Below are 22,475 nucleotides of genomic sequence, written 5' to 3' on the forward strand. Positions count from 1 at the left end.
CCGAAGTTTTTTATATGGCAACCTTATTCTGTGTTTAGTTCTCAGGGGATTGGTACCTATTGGACAGGACTTCATAGGTGTGTAAACCAATGTCTTAATAAAAGGAATCTTTGATTCACTTCTTTTTAGGGCCCAAGCTTGTGGAAAGTTTGATGGACCTTGGGTTGAAAAAAAAGGGAAAATGATGTGGCTTTTAGTATCTTCTGTGGTAGGTGTTATGTCCATTACATGTTTCAGGTTGGATGGTGGGTGGAGAAATACCCTCATTCAAGAATAATTACCTGTGCGGCTCCTTGGCATATCAGTTCAATGCAGTTGAGGGAAAACTTTTTGTTTTTTGATTGAGTTTCATGTATAGGACTTTGTTGTAGGTGTCCTTTTATACCCAAAAACTAAGTCTTGGGAAATGGGAGTGATTTTTAATGGAGCTTATGTGTTTCTTTTTCACACACGCTCTCCCATAGGGAAGCCATTTTCCACTCAGGAATATCAAGGAGGCCCCTTACATAGTCAAGGCTTTGGTTAAATTCTTTACACTGGTGCGTCTTGCCAAAAAGCTGTCTCAATCGGAACCAAGGTTCGAATTTCATGGTCTGGTATTTTTCAACAAGTCATGTACCAAATTCAGATCCAGCAGTATAAACCGTCAAGTGATTATCATCCAGAGTTTTCATGGTGCTATAGACACGTTTTCATCAAGACTTTGAAAGAATTATGATGATTTCTTCTTGTTTTGGAAAATAAAAGAGCTTGGTAGGATGGCATACACATGTTGTTGTTTGGCCGTATTAGCGACTCTGTACAAATAATCTCTTGGTCCTTCCGTCCCTTTTGTAACTTGTGTTTGGACACATATGTACGTTGGGTCCATTTGGAAAATTTTTGGAAAGACAAAAAGGTTGGACGAAGATTCTACATTGAATCTCTTAGAAGTATGTGGTTACACTTTAAGCAACGGTTGGAAAGGGGCATGCGAAATTGGCAGAAGAAACTTATGGCCCGTTACTCAAGCCACAATGAAAAACATGGTATGACAAAGATGCACGTTGCAAGAAGTTCTGATCCCAGGTGACAAAAATTTTGGGCTCCTATTACCAATACCGGGTCAGCTTTGCAAGCTAGTTATTGTTGACCTGATGTTGTTGAGAAAAAGGTAGTTGATGTTAGACTACATTGTACATAACTCCAGGCGTGGCGCGAAGATTAACTTTTATTGTCAATGTTAATTTGGATAACGGAAATATGTAGATAGAGAAGGCGGGCAAAGAACTTCTCAACCATATTTGCTACTTTGGCCTTCTGTACCATAACAAAGTGAAAAGTACAGACTGATATTTGCGAAAAACTTAGACTTAGATAGGTGGTGTACAAGATGTAGGTTTTAGATTGTGGTTGGTATTAAGTTACGGAACTGAGTTGTGCTCCGCGAACTTGGACAAGAAAAAAAACTGTGTCATCTATCGGGAAAAGGAAACTCCATTGTATACATGGAAAGATTTGATAATTGAGTTTTAGAATTTTGTTTCCGTGCACACATAAGGCCAAAAACAGTTGTGATTTATCACGAAGGGGATGTGGGCACGCTGCGCCACCAGGTCCATGCAACATTCCTTACCGTGTCAATCCTTTGATAGGACAGAAATCCCTGTATAGGGAAGGAAATTCGATACATGTTGGACAGAATATTATTGGAACAAGCAAAAAGTGAATGGAGCTCTCCATGTGATTCTGGTGCACAAAGCCAGACATGACAATAACCAGATTCTGTACATGGACTGCAGTATACGATATGAAGTGTTCATCACACGCACGGTTTTCTTATACCTGGATACTTACGATTGATAGTGTTATTCACAAAGAGAACTTCCCATACCTGGATAACTTTACGATGAAGTGTCAAATCCCACACAGGATTACTGTACCTAGATACTTGCGATAAAGTGTTCATTTATACACAAGATTACTATACCTAGATACTTACGAAGAGGTGTCAGGTCCCACCACATTGTATTACTTATACCTGGATACTTAAGAAGATGTGTCAATCTCCGACACAGGATTACTATACCTGGATACTTACGATTGATGTGTTCAATTCACACACAGGATTACTATACCTGGATACTAACGATTGAATTGTCAATCACCTACACAGGGATTAATTTACATATATACTAACGAAGATAGTGTTCAATCACACCAGGATTACTTTACATAGTTACTTGCGATTAGTGTAAATTATACACTAGATTTCTATGCTCGATACTTACGTTGAGCGTGTCAGTCACACACATGATTACGTATACCTGGTTACTTAAGATTGAAGTGGTCAATCTCACACATGATAATCTATACCATGGAAAACTAACGAGGAAGTTGTCAATCACAACACTGAGTTACTATAATACTGGATACTTACGATGACAGTGTCAATCACACAACAGCGATTTACGTATTACCTGAATACTTACGTTGAAGTGTCAATCACACAACAGGATTACTTTATCTGGATACTTACGATGAAAGTGTACAGTCACACTCAAAATTAGTATACTTGGATAAAACCCCCCCCCCACCCCTAGAATGAGAGTTTGTCTAATACACCACACATGGATTACTATACCTGGATACCTTACGTATGAAGTGTCTAATCACACACATGATTACTATACCTGTATACTTAAAAATGAAGTGTTTAGAAACAACACACATCAGATTTACTATACCTGGATACTTACGCTGGAGTGTCAAATAACACACAGGATTACTATACCTGGATACTTACGCATTTGAATTGTAACGTCACTACCACGAGGATTACTTTACCTTGTTCCGTTACGATGATTGTGAGTGTCACTCACACACATGATTACTTTACCTAGGACTACTTTCGATGAAGTGTCAATTATACACTAGATTACTATAACTGGCTATTTTACGAGGATGGGGTCAATCAATACACAGGAAATTACTATACCCTGGCTATTTTACCGATGAAGTGTCAATATCACACCAGGAATTACTATACCGGGATACTTACGATTAAGTGGTCAATCACACACAGGATTACTATACCTGGAAACTTACGTATGAAGGGTCTATCAAACACAGCTGGATTACTTGATCTTGTATACATTTCGATTGAACGTGTCATATCCAACCACAGGATTACTATATATGGTTACTTAACGACGACGGAGTTGTTAAATAACACAATGGATTACTTTATCTGGATACTTACTCGATCGAAGTGTCTGTCTACTCACTGGATTAACTTTATATGGATACTTAGGATGAAGTGGTCAATAACACAACAAGGTTTACTTTACCTGGATACTTACGATGAAAGTGTAAGTCACCCACACAAAATTGACTTTACCTGGATAACGTTACGTTGACGTGTCAATCACCAAACCTGGAATTAACTTTTTCTGGATACTTTCACGATTGACGTTGTCAATACTCACCACCAGGTTTACTTTACCTGGATAAATACCGATGATGTGTCAATCACACCACAGGTTTACTTGGATACTTACGATGATGTGTCAATCCACACACAGGATTACTATACATGGGGATACCATTCGATGAGGTGTCAAACTCACACACTCAGGACTTCCTTTATCTGGATTACTTTCAGATGAGTGTCAATCACACACAAGATTACTTTACCTGGATACTTACGAGAGTGTCAGTCACACACAAAATTACTCATACCTGGATTCGAACGTTGAAGTGTCATCCAAACACCCAGGATTACCTTACCTAGAATAACTTTACAGATGAGGGTGTCTTTCACACACATGGATTTCCATACCTGGATTTTTAACTTACGATTAAAGTGTCATTATCACAGGATTGCTATTACTGTGTCACTATCACACACAGGATTGCTATACCTGGATAATTTACGATGAAGTGTTAATATCCATCGAATTACACATAACTGGATACTTACAATAATGTGTAAGTATAACACTCACTATTTATATACCTGGATATTTTTTACGATTGAAGTGTCAATCACACACACAGGATAACTATACCTGAATACTTACGATGAAGTGTCACACAGGATTACACACACAGGTGTTATTACTATACCTGGATACTTACGATGAAGTGTCAATAACACACAGGATTACTTTATCTGGATACTTACGAATGAAGTGTCAGTCACACACAGGGGTACTCACAATGACTATACCTGGATACTTACCTGTTATACTTACGATGAAGTGTCAATCACAGACAGGATTACTATACCTGGATACTTACGATGAAGTGTCAATCACACACAGGATTACTTTATCTGGATACTTACGATGAAGTGTCAATCACACACAGGATTACTTTACCTAGATACTTACGATGAAGTGTCAGTCACACACAAAATTACTATACTTGGATACGTACGATGAAGTGTCAATCACACACATGATTACTATACCTGGATACTAACGATGAAATGTCAATCACACACAGGATTACTATACCTGAATACTTACGATGAAGTGTCAATCACACACAGGATTACTATACCTGGAAACTTACGATGAAGTGTTAATAACACACAGGATAACTCTATCTGGGTACTCACAATGAAGTGTCAGTCACACACAGGATTACTATACCTGGATACTTACGATGAAGTGTCAATCACACACATGACTACTATACCTGGAAACTAACGATGAAGTGTCAATCATACACATGATTACTATACATGATCACACACAGGATACTTACCTGTATACTTACGATGAAGTGTCAATCACACACAGGATTACTATACCTGGATACTTACGATGAAGTGTCAATAATATCACACGGATACTTACGATGAAGTGTCAATCACACACAGGATTACTACATACTTACTAAAAGTGTAGATTTAACACACTACGATTTTACTATACCTGGATACTTTACGATGAAGTGTCAATCAATCACACACAGAGGATAACTACTATACCTGGATACTACTTACGATGAAGTGTCAATCACACACAGGATTACTATACTGGATACTTACGATGAAGTGTCAATCACACACAATGATTACTATACCTGTATACTTACGATGAAGTGTTAATCACACACAGGATTACTTTACCTAGATACTTACGATGAAGTGTCAATTATAACCACAGGATTACACATATTAATATTCATCTAACACAGGATTACTTTACCTGATTTACAATGAAGTGTCGGTCACACATATGATTACTATACTTGGATACTACGATGAAGTGTCAATCACACACAGGGATTATTTTACCTGGATACTTACGATGAAGGTGTCACACAGTCACTTGATACACAAAAATTACTATACTGGATACTTACGATAAAGATGAAGTGTCAATCACACACATGTTTTACTATACCTGGATACTTACGATGAAGTGTCAATCACACACAGGATTACTATACCTGGATACTTACGATGAAGTACATTGCTACCTGGATACTTACGATGAAGTGTCAATCACACATACTATACCTGGATACTTGTCACGATGATAGATGAAGTGTCAATCACACACAGGATTACTATACCTGGATACTTACGATGAAGTGTCAATCACACACAGGATTACTTACATACTTACGATGAAGTTCACTCACACACAGGATTACTTATTCTGACTTACGATGATGTGTCAATATTACTGGATACTTACGATGAAGTGTCAATCACACACAGGATTACTTTACCTGGATACTTACGATGAAGTGTCAATCACACACAGATTACTATACCTGGATACTTACGATGAAGTGTCAATCACACACAGGATTACTTACCTGGATACTTACGATGAAGTGTCAATCACACACAGGATTACTTACCTGGATACTTACGATGAAGTGTCAATCAACACAGGATTTACTTGGATACTTACGATGAAGTGTCAATACACACAGATTACTATACCTGGATACTTACGATGAAGTGTCAATCACACACAGGATTACTTTACTGGATACTTACGATGAAGTGTCAATCACACACAGGTTACTTTACCTGGATACTTACGATGAAGTGTCAATCACACACAGTTACTTACACACGATGAAGTGTCAATCACACACAGGATTACTTACTGGATACTTACGATGAAGTGTCAATCACACACAGGATTAATTTTACCTGGACACGATGAAGTGTCAATCACACACAGGATTACTTATCTGGATACACACACAGGATTACTATACTGGATAATTACGATGAAGTGTCAATCACACACAGGATTGACAGATTTACGATACAATACACACTGGATTTCTATACCTGGATACTTAAGATGAAGTGTCAATATCACACACAGGATAGATAACACTAACTTACTATACCTGGATACTTACGATGAAGTGTCAATCACACACAGGATTAATATACTGGATACTTACGATGATACACACAGGATTACTATACCTGGAAACTTACGATGAAGTGTCAATCACACACAGGATTACTTTACTGGGTACTTACGAATGAAGTGTCAATCACACACAGGATTACTTACTATACCTGGATACTTACGATGAAGTGTCAATCACACACAGGATTACTATACCTGGATACTTACGATGAAGTGTCAATCACACACAGGATTACTATACCTGGATACTTACGATGAAGTGTCAATCACACACAGGATTACTATACCTGGATACTTACGATGAAGTGTCAATCACACACAGGATTACTATACCTGGATACTTACGATGAAGTGTCAATCACACACAGGATTACTATACCTGGATACTTACGATGAAGTGTCAATCACACACAGGATTACTATACCTGGATACTTACGATGAAGTGTCAATCACACACAGGATTACACTAGACTCTGGTACGACTAGAGAGGGAAAGGAGTATGTAATAAGTAATGGACAATCACTCGACTCTGGACGACTAGAGGGAAAGGAGTATGTAATAAGTAATGGACAATCACATTCGACTCTGGACAACTAGAGGGAAAGGAGTATGTAATAAGTAATGGACAATCATTCGACTCTGGACGACTAGAGGGAAAGGAGTATGTAATAAGTAATGGACAATCACACGACTCTGGACGACTAGAGGGAAAGGAGTATGTAATAAGTAATGGACAATCACACCACTCTGGACAACTAGAGAGAAAGCAGTATGTAATAAGTAATGGACAATCACTCGACTCTGGACGACTAGAGGGAAAGGAGTATGTAATAAGTAATGGACAATCACTCGACTCTGGACGACTAGAGGGAAAGGAGTATGTAATAAGTAATGGACAATCACTCGACTCTGGACGACTAGAGGGAAAGGAGTATGTAATAAGTAATTTACAATCACTCGACTCTGGACAACTAGAGAGAAAGGAGTATGTAATAAGTAATGGACAATCACACCACTCTGGACAACAAGAGAGAAAGGAGTATGTAATAAGTAATGGACAATCACTCGACTCTGGACGACTAGAGAGAAAGGAGTATGTAATAAGTAATGGACAATCATCGACCACACCTGGACGAACTAGAGGGAAAGGAGTATGTAATAAGTAATGGACAATCACTCGACTCTGGACGACTAGAGAGAAAGGAGTATGTAATAAGTAATGGACAATCACTCGACTCTTGACGACTAGAGAGAAAGGAGTATGTAATAAGTAATGGACAATCACACGACTCTGGACGACTAGAGAGAAAGGAGTATGTAATAAGTAATGGACAATCACTCGACTCTGGACGACTAGAGGGAAAGGAGTATGTAATAAGTAATGGACAATCACACGACTCTGGACGTCTAGAGGGAAAGGAGTATGTAATAAGTAATGGACAATCACACGACTCTGGACAACTAGAGGGAAAGGAGTATGTAATAAGTAATGGACAATCACTCGACTCTGGACGACTAGAGAGAAAGGAGTATGTAATAAGTAATGGACAATCACTCGACTCTGGACGACTAGAGAGAAAGAGTATGTAATAAGTAATGGACAATCACTCGACTCTGGACAACTAGAGAGAAAGGAGTATGTAATAAGTAATGGACAATCACTCGACTCTGGACGACTAGAGGGAAAGGAGTATGTAATAAGTAATGGACAATCACTCGACTCTGGACGACTAGAGAGAAAGAGTATTTAATAAGTAATGTACAATCACTCGACTCTGGACGACTAGAGAGAAAGGAGTATGTAATAAGTAATGGACAACAATCACACGACTCTGGACGACTAGAGGGAAAGGAGTATGTAATAAGTAATGGACAATCACTCGACTCTGGACGTCTAGAGGGAAAGGAGTATGTAATAAGTAATGGACAATCACACCGACTCTGGACGTCTAGAGGGAAAGGAGTATGTAATAAGTAATGGACAATCACACGACTCTGGACGACTAGAGGGAAAGGAGTATGTAATAAGTAATGGACAATCACACGACTCTGGACAACTAGAGGGAAAGGGAGTATGTAATAAGTAATGGACAATCACTCGACTCTGGACAACTAGAGAGAAAGGAGTATGTAATAAGTAATGGACAATCACACGACTCTGGACGACTAGAGGGAAAGGAGTATGTAATAAGTAATGGACAATCACTCGACTCTGGACGACTAGAGAGAAAGGAGTATGTAATAAGTAATGGACAATCACTCGACTCTGGACAACTAGAGAGAAAGGAGTATGTAATAAGTAATGGACAATCACACGACTCTGGACAACTAGAGGGAAAGGAGTATGTAATAAGTAATGGACAATCACACGACTCTGGACGACTAGAGGGAAAATGAGTATGTAATAAGTAATGGACAATCATTCGACTCTGGACGTCTAGAGGGAAAGCAGTATGTAATAAGTAATGGACAATCACTCGACTCTGGACAACTAGAGGGAAAAGGAGTATGTAATAAGTAATGGACAATCATTCGACTCTGGACAACTAGAGGGAAAATGAGTATGTAATAAGTAATGGACAATCATTCGACTCTGGACGTCTAGAGGGAAAGCAGTATGTAATAAGTAATGGACAATCACTCGACTCTGGACGACTAGAGGGAAAGGAGTATGTAATAAGTAATGGACAAATCACACGACTCTGGACGACTAGAGGGAAAGGAGTATGTAATAAGTAATGGACAATCACTCGACTCTGGACGACTAGAGGGAAAGGAGTATGTAATAAGTAATGGACAATCACTCGACTCTGGACGACTAGAGAGAAAGGAGTATGTAATAAGTAATGGACAATCACTCGACTCTGGACGACTAGAGGGAAAGGAGTATGTAATAAGTAATGGACAATCACTCGACTCTGGACGACTAGAGGGAAAGGAGTATGTAATAAGTAATGGACAATCACACGACTCTGGACGTCTAGAGAGGGAAAGGAGTATGTAATAAGTAATGGACAATCACTCGACTCTGGACGACTAGAGAGAAAGGAGTATGTAATAAGTAATGGACAATCACTCGACTCTGGACGACTAGAGAGAAAGGAGTATGTAATAAGTAATGGACAATCATTCGACTCTGGACGACTAGAGGGAAAGGAGTATGTAATAAGTAATGGACAATCACATTCGACTCTGGACGTCTAGAGGGAAAGGAGTATGTAATAAGTAATGGACAATCACACGACTCTGGACAACTAGAGGGAAAGGAGTATGTAATAAGTAATGGACAATCACTCGACTCTGGACGACTAGAGAGAAAGGAGTATGTAATAAGTAATGGACAATCACTCGACTCTGGACGACTAGAGAGAAAGGAGTATGTAATAAGTAATGGACAATCACTCGACTCTGGACGTCTAGAGGGAAAGGAGTATGTAATAAGTAATGGACAATCACACGACTCTGGACGTCTAGAGGGAAAGGAGTATGTAATAAGTAATGGACAATCACTCGACTCTGGACGTCTAGAGGGAAAGGAGTATGTAATAAGTAATGGACAATCACTCGACTCTGGACGTCTAGAGGGAAAGGAGTATGTAATAAGTAATGGACAATCATTCGACTCTGGACGACTAGAGGGAAAGGAGTATGTAATAAGTAATGGACAATCATTCGACTCTGGACGACTAGAGGGAAAAGGAGTATGTAATAAGTAATGGACAATCATTCGACTCTGGACGTCTAGAGGGAGAGAAAGAGTATGTAATAAGTAATGGACAATCACTCGACTCTGGACGTCTAGAGGGAAAGGAGTATGTAATAAGTAATGGACAATCACACCACTCTGGACGACTAGAGGGAAAATGAGTATGTAATAAGTAATGGACAATCATTCGACTCTGGACGTCTAGAGGGAAAGCAGTATGTAATAAGTAATGGACAATCACTCGACTCTGGACGTCTAGAGAGAAAGGAGTATGTAATAAGTAATGGACAATCACTCGACTCTGGACGACTAGAGGGAAAGGAGTATGTAATAAGTAATGGACAATCACTCGACTCTGGACGACTAGAGGGAAAGGAGTATGTAATAAGTAATGGACAATCACTCGACTCTGGACGACTAGAGGGAAAGGAGTATGTAATAAGTAATGGACAATCAACTCGACTGGACAATAAGATATGAATAGTAATGGAACGACTAGACGCTAGAGGAAAGGAGTATGTAATAAGTAATGGACAATCACACGACTCTGGACGACTAGAGGGAAAGGAGTATGTAATAAGTAATGGACAATCACACGACTCTGGACGACTAGAGGGAAAGGAGTATGTAATAAGTAATGGACAATCACTCGACTCTGGACGACTAGAGGAAAGAGTATGTATAGAATGGTAGAGGAAATAATGAAAGTAATGGACAATCACTCGACTCTGGACGACTAGAGAGAAAGGAGTATGTAATAAAGTAATGGACAATCACTCGACTCTGGACAACTAGAGAGAAAGGAGTATGTAATAAGTAATGGACAATCACTCGACTCTGGACGTACTAGAGGGAAAGGAGTATGTAATAAGTAATGGACAATCACTCCACTCTGGACGCTATGAGGGAAAGGAGTATGTAATAAGTAATGGACAATCACTTGATTTTGGACGACTAGAGGGAAAGGAGTATGTAATAAGTAATAGACAATCACTCGACTCTGGACGACTAAAGAGAAAGGAGTATGTAATAAGTAATGGACAATCACTCGGCTCTGGACGACTAGAGAGAAAGAAAATGTAATAAGTAATGGACAATCACTCGGCTCTGGACGACTAGAGGGAAAGGAGTATGTAATAAGTAATGGACAATCACTCGACTCTGGACGACTAGAGGGAAAGGAGTATGTAATAAGTAATGGACAATCACTCGACTCTGGACGACTAGAGAGAAAGGAGTATGTAATAAGTAATGGACAATCACACGACTCTGGACAACTAGAGAGAGAAAGGAGTATGTAATAAGTAATGGACAATCACTCGACTCTGGACGACTAGAGAGAAAGGAGTATGTAATAAGTAATGGACAATCACTCGACTCTGGACGACTAGAGGGAAAGGAGTATGTAATAAGTAATGGACAATCACTCGACTGGACGACTAGAGAGAAAGGAGTATGTAATAAGTAATGGACAATCACTCGCTGGACGACTAGAGGAGAAAGGAGTATGTAATAAGTAATGGACAATCACTCACTCTGGACGTCTAGAGGAAAGGAGTATGTAATAAGTAATGGACAATCACTCGACTCTGGACGACTAGAGGGAAAGGAGTATGTAATAAGTAATGGACAATCACTCGACTCTGGACGACTAGAGAGAAAGGAGTATGTAATAAGTAATGGACAATCACTCGACTCTGGACGTCTAGAGGGAAAGGAGTATGTAATAAGTAATGGACAATCACTCGACTCTGGACGACTAGAGAGAAAGGAGTATGTAATAAGTAATGGACAATCACACCACTCTGGACAACTAGAGAGAAAGGAGTATGTAATAAGTAATGGACAATCACTCGACTCTGGACAACTAGAGAGAAAGGAGTATGTAATAAGTAATGGACAATCACTCGACTCTGGACAACTAGAGAGAAAAGGAGTATGTAATAAGTAATGGACAATCACTCGACTCTGGACAACTAGAGGGAAAATGAGTATGTAATAAGTAATGGACAATCACTCGACTCTGGACGACTAGAGAGAAAGGAGTATGTAATAAGTAATGGACAATCACACCACTCTGGACAACTAGAGGGAAAATGAGTATGTAATAAGTAATGGACAATCACACGACTCTGGACAACTAGAGAGAAAGGAGTATGTAATATGTAATGGACAATCACACGACTCTGGACGACTAGAGGGAAAGGAGTATGTAATAAGTAATGGACAATCATTCGACTCTGGACGACTAGAGGGAAAATGAGTATGTAATAAGTAATGGACAATCATTCGACTCTGGACGACTAGAGGGAAAAGGAGTATGTAATAAGTAATGGACAATCATTCGACTCTGGAGTCTAGAGGGAAAGGAGTATGTAATAAGTAATGGACAATCATTCGACTCTGGACGTCTAGAGGGAAAGGAGTATGTAATAAGTAATGGACAATCATTCGACTCTGGACGTCTAGAGGGAAAGCAGTATGTAATAAGTAATGGACAATCATTCGACTCTGGACGACTAGAGGGAAAAGAGTATGTAATAAGTAATGGACAATCACATTCGACTCTGGACACAGAGGGAAAAGTATGTAATAAGTAATGGACAATAATCGACTCTGGACGCTAGGAAAGAGTATGTATAAGTAATGGACAATCATCGACTCTGGACGACTAGAGAGGAAAAGAAAGTATGTAATAAGTAATGGACAATCACTCGACTCTGGACCTAGAGGGAAAGAGTATGTAATAAGTAATGGACAATCACGACTCTGGACGACTAGAGAGAAAGAGTATGTAATAAGTAATGGACAATCACTCGACTCTGGACGTCTAGAGGGAAAGGAGTATGTAATAAGTAATGGACAATCACACCACTCTGGACGTCTAGAGGGAAAGGAGTATGTAATAAGTAATGGACAATCACACCACTCTGGACGACTAGAGGGAAAGGAGTATGTAATAAGTAATGGACAATCACACGACTCTGGACGACTAGAGGGAAAGGAGTATGTAATAAGTAATGGACAATCACACCACTCTGGACAACTAGAGAGAAAGGAGTATGTAATAAGTAATGGACAATCACTCGACTCTGGACGACTAGAGGGAAAGGAGTATGTAATAAGTAATGGACAATCACACGACTCTGGACAACTAGAGAGAAAGGAGTATGTAATAAGTAATGGACAATCACACGACTCTGGACGTCTAGAGGGAAAGGAGTATGTAATAAGTAATGGACAATCACACGACTCTGGACGTCTAGAGGGAAAGGAGTATGTAATAAGTAATGGACAATCACTCGACTCTGTACGACTAGAGAGAAAGGAGTATGTAATAAATAATGGACAATCACTCGACTCTGGACAACTAGAGAGAAAAGGAGTATGTAATAAATAAGTTACAGAGAGGAGGAAACTCAGAAGTAAACCAAAGAGATCAGGAAAGTGTTTTCGACATTGCTTTTTTGTCAGGAAATTCTTCCATAGTAATTATATGAGTATATTATAGGAGTATGTAATAAGTAATGGACAATCACTTGATTTTGGACGACTAGAGGGAAAGGAGTATGTAATAAGTAATAGACAATCACTCGACTCTGGACGACTAAAGAGAAAGGAGTATGTAATAAGTAATGGACAATCACTCGGCTCTGGACGACTAGAGAGAAAGAAAATGTAATAAGTAATGGACAATCACTCGGCTCTGGACGACTAGAGGGAAAGGAGTATGTAATAAGTAATGGACAATCACTCGACTCTGGACGACTAGAGAGAAAGATTATGTAATAAGTAATGGACAATCACTCGACTCTGGACGACTAGAGAGAAAGGAGTATGTAATAAGTAATGGACAATCACTCGACTCTTGACGACTAGAGAGAAAGGAGTATGTAATAAGTATTGGACAATCACACCACTCTGGACAACTAGAGGGAAAATGAGTATGTAATAAGTAATTTACAATCACTCGACTCTGGACGACTAGAGAGAAAGGAGTATGTAATAAGTAATGGACAATCACTCGACTCTGGACGACCAGAGAGAAAGGAGTATGTAATAAGTAATGGACAATCACTCGACTCTGGACGATTAGAGAGAAAGAGTATGTAATAAGTAATGGACAATCACTCGACTCTGGACGACTAGAGAGAAAGGAGTATGTAATATGTAATGAACAATCACACGACTCTGGACGTCTAGAGAGAAAGGAGTATGTAATAAGTAATGGACAATAACACGACTCTGGACAACTAGAGAGAAAGGAGTATGTAATAAGTAATAGACAATCACTCGACTGTTGGCGACTAGAGAGAAAGGAGTATGTAATAAGTAATGGACAATCACACGACTCTGGACGACTAGAGAGAAAGGAGTATGTAATAAGTAATGGACAATCACTCGACTCTGGACAACTAGAGAGAAAGGAGTATGTAATAAGTAATAGACAATCACTCGACTCTGGCCGACTAGAGAGAAAGGAGTATGTAATAAGTAATGGGCAATCACTCGACTCTGGACGCCTAGAGGGAAAGCAGTATGTAATAAGTAATGGACAATCACACCACTCTGGACAACTAGAGGGAAAGGAGTATGTAATAAGTAATAGACAATCAGTGGACTCTGGACAACGAGAGAGAAAGGAGTATGTAATAAGTAATGGACAATCACTCAAATCTGGACGATTAGAGAGAAAGAGTATGTAATAAGTAATGGACAATCACTCGACTCTGGACGACTAGAGAGAAAGAGTATGTAATAATTAATGGACAATCACTCGACTCTGGACGTCTAGAGAGAAAGAGTATGTAATAAGTAATGGACAATCACTCGACTCTGGACGACTAGAGAGAAAGAGTATGTAATAAGTAATGAACAATCACTCGACTCTGGACGACTAGAGAGAAAGGAGTATGTAATAAGTAATGGACAATCACACCACTCTGGACAACTAGAGGGAAAATGAGTATGTAATAAGTAATGGACAACCACTCGACTCTGGACGATTAGAGAGAAAGAGTATTTAATAAGTAATGGACAATCACTCGACTCTGGACGACTAGAGAGAAAGGAGTATGTAATAAGTAATGGACAATCACACGACTCTTGACGACTAGAGGGAAAGGAGTATGTAATAAGTAATGGACAATCACTCGACTCTGGACAACTAGAGAGAAAGGAGTATGTAATAAGTAATGGACAATCACACGACTCTGGACAACTAGAGAGAAAGGAGTATGTAATATGTAATGGACAACCACACGACTCTTGACGATTAGAGAGAAAGCGTATGTAATAAGTAATGGACAATCACTCGACTCTGGACAACTAGAGGGAAAGGAGTATGTAATAAGTAATGGACAATCACTCGACTCTGGACAACTAGAGAGAAAGGAGTATGTAATAAGTAATAGACAATCACTCGACTCTGGACAACTAGAGAGAAAGGAGTATGTAATAAATAATGGACAATCACTCGACTCTGGACGTCTAGAGGGAAAGGAGTATGTAATAAGTAATGGACAATCACACCACTCTGGACAACTAGAGAGAAAGGAGTATGTAATAAGTAATGGACAATCACACGACTCTGGACAACTAGAGAGAAAGGAGTATGTAATATGTAATGGACAACCACACGACTCTTGACGATTAGAGAGAAAGCGTATGTAATAAGTAATGGACAATCACTCGACTCTGGACAACTAGAGAGAAAGGAGTATGCAATAAATAATGGACAATCACTCGACTCTGGACGACTAGAGAGAAAGGAGTATGTAATAAGTAATAGACAATCACTCGACTCTGTACGACTAGAGAGAAAGGAGTATGTAATAAATAATGGACAATCACTCGACTCTGGACAACTAGAGAGAAAAGGAGTATGTAATGAATAAGTTACAGAGAGGAGGAAACTCAGAAGTAAACCAAAGAGATCGGGAAAGTGTTTTCGACATTGCTTTTTTGTCAGGAAATTCTTCCATAGTAATTATATTGAAACACTTTCTATTTTACGCGTGTACCAGGGTTTAGCTTATATCTCAAAATGTTTCCTATATATGAACAGTCAAAAACCTTGAAGACATAACGCATTGATATATCACGAGATTCAACTCTATTTCAAATGACAACTCCATATAATTTACTGAGGTATTTATTTATTACATTACTACTTGAAACGTTGACAAACTGCTGGGATTTTTTTGTTTTGGTTCGTTTACTCTTTTAATCCAGTTGTCATCAGCTTCCCTTGTACATCAATCTATGATCATATTGTCATGATAAAATAAAGATTGATACTTACAACAGAGAGGTGTTTCACCGAAGGCCAGAAAGATCCTCCCTATTATCATGACTACGTATAGCCCCATAGTTACCGGGGTATGTGATACGGCACTTACAGCAAACAGGAAAGCTCCGACAAACTGGAGGGACGCCAACAAAATGGCTGAACCTGAGAAACAGTTATTATAGAACAATAGGCACAGGTGTTTGATCAAGCAGTAGTGATAAGGTATTATAGAACAATAGACAAATGTGTTTGATAAAGCAGTAGTGATATGGTATTATAGAACAATAGACAAAGGTGCTTGATAAAGCAGTAGTGATATGGTATTATAGAATGATAGACAAAGGTGTTTGATAAAGCAGTAGTGATTTGGTATTATAGAACAATAGACACAGGTGCTTGATAAAGTAGTAGACAAATGTGTTTGATAAACAAAGTGATATAGTATTATAGAACAATAGACAAAGGTGTTTGATAAAGCAGTAGTGATATGGTATTATAGAATGATAGACAAAGGTGTTTGATAAAGCGGTAGTGATATTGTATTATAGAACAATAGACACAGGTGTTTAATAACGCAGTAGTGATATGGTAATATAGAACAATAGACACATGTGTTTGATAAAGCAGTAATGATAAGGTATTATAGAACAATAGACAAAGGTGTTTGATAGAGTAGTAGTGATATGGTATTATAGAACAATAGACAAATGTGTTTGAAAAAGCAGTTGTGATATGGTATTATAGAACAATAGACACAGGTGCTTGATAAAGTAGTAGACAAATGTGTTTGATAAAGTAGTAGTGATATGGTATTATAGAACAATAGACAAAGGTGTTTGATAAAGCAGTAGTGATACGGTATTATAGAACAATAGAAAAGGGTGTTTGATAAAGCAGTAATGATAAGGTATTATAGAACAATAGACAATATTGTTTGATAAAGCAGTAGTGATATGGTATTATAGAACAATAGACAAAGGTGTTTGATAAACAGCCGTGATATGGTTTTATAGAACAATAGACAAAGATATTTGATAAAGCAGTAGTGATATGGTATTATAGAACAATAGACAAAGATATTTGATAAAGCAGTAGTGATATGATATTATATAGAACAATAGACAAAGGTGTTTGATAAAGCAGTAGTGATATGATATTATATAGAACAATAGACAAAGGTGTTTGATAAAGTAGTAGTGATATGGTATTATAGAACAATAGACAAAGGTGTTTGATAAAGCAGTAGTGATAAGGTATTATAGAACAATAGACAATGTTGTTTGATAAAGCAGTAGTGATATGGTATTATAGAACAATAGACAAAGGTGTTTGATAAAGCAGCCGTGATATGGTTTTATAGAACAATAGACAAAGGTGTTTGATAAAGCAGCCGTGATATGGTTTTATAGAACAATAGACAAAGATATTTGATAAAGCAGTAGTGATATGATATTATATAGAACAATAGACAAAGGTGTTTGATAAAGCAGTAGTGATATGATATTATATAGAACAATAGACAAAGGTGTTTGATAAAGCAGTAGTGATATTTTATTATAGAAAAATAGACAAAGGTGTGTGATAAAGCAGTAGTGATATGGTATTATAGAACAATAGACAAATGTGTTTGATAAAGCAGTAGTGATATTGTATCATGGAAAAATAGGCAAAGGTGTTTGATAAAGCAGTAATGATAAGTTATTATAGAACAATAGACAAAGTTGTTTGATAAAGCAGTAATGATAATATATTATAGAACAATAGACAAATGTGTTTGATAAAGCAGTAGTGATATGGTATTATAGAACAATAGACAAAGATATTTGATAAAGCAGTAGTGATATGATATTATATAGAACAATAGACAAAGTAGTTTGATAAAGCAGTAGTGGTATGGTATCATAGAATAACAGACAAATGTGTTTGATAAAGCAGTAGTGATATGGTATTATAGAACAATAGACAAATGTGTTTGATAAAGCAGTAGTGATATTGTATCATGGAAAAATAGGCAAAGGTGTTTGATAAAGCAGTAATGATAAGTTATAATAGAACAATAGACAAATGTGTTTGATAAAGCAGTAGTGATATGGTATTATAGAACAATAGACAAAGGTGTTTAATAAAACAGTCGTGAAAAGGTATTAAAGAACAATAGACAAAGGTGCTTGATCTAGCAGTAGTGATATGATATTATAGAACAATAGACAAAGGTGTTTGATCAAGCAGTAGTGATATGATATTATAGAACAATAGACAAATGTGTTTGATAAAGGAGTAGTGATATTGTATTATAGAACAATAGACAAAGGTGTTTTATAAAGCAGTAGTGATATGGTATTATAAAACAATAGACAAAGGTGTTTGATAAAACAGTCGTGATAAGGTATTAAAGAACAATAGACAAAGGTGCTTGATCTAGCAGTAGTGATATTTTATTATAGAACAATAGACAAATGTGTTTGATAAAGGAGTAGTGATATTGTATTATAAAAAATAGACAAAGGTGTTTGATAAAACAGTCGTGATAAGGTGTTATAGAACAATAGACAAAGTTGTTTGATCTAGCAGTAGTGATATGATATTATAGAACAATAGACAAAGGTGTTTGATCAAGCAGTAGTGATAATGTATTATAGAACAATAGACAAAGTAGTTTGATAATGCAGTTGTGATATGGTATTATAGAACAATAGACAAAGGTGTTTGATAAAGCAGTAGTGATATGATATTATAGAACAATAGACAAAGGTGTTTGATCAAGCAGTAGTGATATGGTATTATAGAACAATAGACAGAGGTGTTTGATCAAGCAGTAGTGGTATGGTATTATAGAACAATAGACAAAGTAGTTTGATAAAGCAGTAGTGATAAGGTATTATAGAACAATAGACAAAGGTGCTTGATAAAGCAGTAGTGGTATGGTATTATAGAACAATAGACAAAGATATTTGATAAAGCAGTAGTGATATGGTATTATAGAAGGTGTTTGATAACGCAGTTGTGTTAACAATGGGGGAGTTATTTATAGATAACAAATCATATACAGAAAGGTATTTCTGTCAATGATATAAACTAGCAGAAGTAACATATAATTATAGTGTAGTTAAGGTTATAAGACTCTTTAATATGAAGATATTGAGGGAAGGAATATATTAAAAAAGAAATATAAATTTTATTTTATTTACATCGATTGAGAAACAAGTTATAAAACTTATGTTAATCACTCTCGACAATCTGATTAAAACACAGATCCTTATAACCACTCCGTTCAATAGAGGATCTGACAATATCCCATACGGGGTCACGTCTAGATGACCTTTATACCACGTGTACTTCAGAGCAAATGCAGTTTCTACACCTTACAACGTCAATTGAAAACGTCTTTTCGCTCCAGTATACATTTACAATTAGCTTTGTTGTGTACTTCGGGCGAGATGACTACATACACGAAAGCAATTTTGACAGCCTTTTCAAACTTTTTCGTCCCCAGTCAAGATTCTGGCAGTGCCAATTCGATTGGCCATTTCAAAAGGTCATCTTGACGTGACCCCTTATGGGATGTTCTCAGATCCAACGTAGTGATAGTAAGGATCTGTATTTTAATCAGATTGTCACTCTCGATGGCCTTGATGTAAGCGCGGGAGGGGTCTTAGTATGGGAGGATACCAGAGTGCCCGGAGAAAACCCACGTGATCGGGCATGCGACCCCTAACCTTTTCATGTCCGTGCAGGGGATCGAACCCCGGCCGGTTAGGTGAAAGGCGAGCGACTTAACCACTATACCACCCTGTCCAGCATACCAACATTCAGTCTAAGAAAGTACTTTTCTTTCATGCCTCGATATTTCTATAACTATCTGAGACTTTAAGTCACTTCTCCAAACGTGAAATTGACATGATATTTTTGACGAAAATCATGCTGCTTTACAGTCACATCAGCCTGTCCAAGGTCATGAAACAGTCTTTGACTTAAGTTTTAGCTTAGCCAATCAGAAATGACGTATTTTTGTAACATCATCTATTATTGGCCACGGTGGGTAGTGATGGCGATCAGAACTTCTAACAAAATATCCTTTTGATATATGTATCTTGTATGTTAAATCACGATCATGAAAAAATTAATCACTACTCTCTTTTCCGCTTTGATTGGGTGCGAATCTAGTATTCGCCCTTGTTAAGGGATTTTGCCAATAATTGGCTGGGGACTTATGTAGTCCGAGACAGAGGCAGATTTACTGGATTATGTACCCATTAAAACCGAGGAAACCTCAAACAAAGTATCAGTGGCTTACTAAATATATAGTCTATATTACTATCTAACTACTATGTTATTATACTGTCTGTTAATGAATTATCTCCCTTATACAATTATATAAAATAATGTCAACATAAAATTTATTCTTAAACTTATTTAGGACTATAATACATGGCATATTAATAATATTCTTTTTTATTACTTATATTGTTTAATTAATATGTTGTTTAAGCAACTGAATACATTTATGTACTTCAGCTTGTTGCCAAACTCTATTGCTTCACTCAATAAAATTGGTTGAAATGAAATACAAGATTGTTCATTACATATAGACGATTTTTACGGTTAAATTACAAGGCATACATGTATGTTTTTTTAATCAATGCGTTTATATTTGGTTATGGTTGATCATAAGTGTAGTGCATGGCCATAGCATACGTTCTTAAAACAGTTAATAACTGTGAGAACGTATTTTAAGGCTTTGTACAAATCCAAAACTCAATCTTATATATTATAAAGAATTTCTTAAAATGAAATATTGATAGAATACAAGCTTTATATCGAGAAATCTTAAACTTTTTTCTTTATTGCCAGAATACCCTGTAATCAGCTACACCAACCCTGCAGATGTTACAGACCTTGACGAAGTAATCATGTTATTGTAGGAAGTTGTACTGTCCATGTATACGTGTACAAATCATATATACTTACGGCCATTACCGAGTCTATCTACCAGATAGCCGATGGGCAGACTCAGGATCGCTGACCTGGAAAATAAAACCAGTCACTCAATGTTAGATTTGTATAATAATTATAAAGGAAATGATACAAAGTACAAAGTACACTACACTCATTCCTCAATAAACTAAGGGTTACTATCTTGGCCCTTATATTATCTTTGTTATACACTCCAAAACGTTATATAGTCCTTTAAAGGTCATTATACTAGAAAGTACCTGCAATGAGGATATCATCATTTGTAGGGGCATGCTTTCTAACGAAATTTTTACATTTAAATAATTTGTACAAAGATACGTTAAAACTTTAGTTTTAATCTATATCAACCACAAAACAATAATTCCATTCGACAGTAATATACTTTATGGTAACTTCGGCCTCGAGTTACAGTTTGTCTTCGGGTCCAACAGATCATCTGTTGCCCTCAATCCCAGTCAACAACTATACACACTTTATGTTGATTTCCGGTAAAATGACACCTAGCCAGTTAACAGTAAAACGATACCAACCCAGTTAATAGTGATATACATTATGTTGACTTGTGGTAAAACGTCAACAACCCAGTTAACAGTGATATACATTATGTTGACTTGTGGTAAAACGTCAACAACCCAGTTAACAGTAATATACTTTATGTTGACTTAATGTTAAACAACACCTACCCAGTTAACAGTAATATACTTTATGTTGACTTGTGGTAAATCGACACCTACCCAGTTAACAGTAATATACTTTATGTTGACTTGTGGTGAAACGACACCAACCCAGTTAACAGTGATATACTTTATGTTGACTTAATGTTAAACAACACCTACCCAGTTAACAGTAATATACTTTATGTTGACTTGTGGTAAAACGACACATACCCAGTTAACAGTAATATACTTTATGTTGACTTGTGGTAAATCGACACCTACCCAGTTAACAGTGATATACTTTATGTTGACTTGTGGTAAAACGACACCTACCCAGTTAACAGTAATATACTTTATGTTGACTTGTGGTAAATCGACACCTACCCAGTTAACAGTAATATACTTTATGTTGACTTGTGGTAAAACGACAAATACCCAGTTAACAGT

At 37.3% G+C, this 22,475-nt stretch overlaps 1 protein-coding gene across 1 annotated transcript in view; it reads right to left on the reverse strand.

Moving 5' to 3' along the window:
• The window catches only part of LOC138324179 (uncharacterized), a 63,650-nt gene that overhangs the window by 14,990 nt on the left and 26,185 nt on the right, over positions 1-22,475 (reverse strand). The window contains exons 4-5 of the mRNA XM_069269259.1: positions 21,367-21,422; positions 16,411-16,560 (exon numbers count right to left, since the gene is read on the reverse strand). Of these exons, the coding sequence (XP_069125360.1) occupies positions 16,411-16,560; positions 21,367-21,422 (206 nt within the window). The remainder of the gene's footprint in view (positions 1-16,410; positions 16,561-21,366; positions 21,423-22,475) is intronic.

This window comes from Argopecten irradians, chromosome 5, assembly GCF_041381155.1.
Source record: "Argopecten irradians isolate NY chromosome 5, Ai_NY, whole genome shotgun sequence".
NCBI lineage: Eukaryota > Metazoa > Mollusca > Bivalvia > Pectinida > Pectinidae > Argopecten > Argopecten irradians.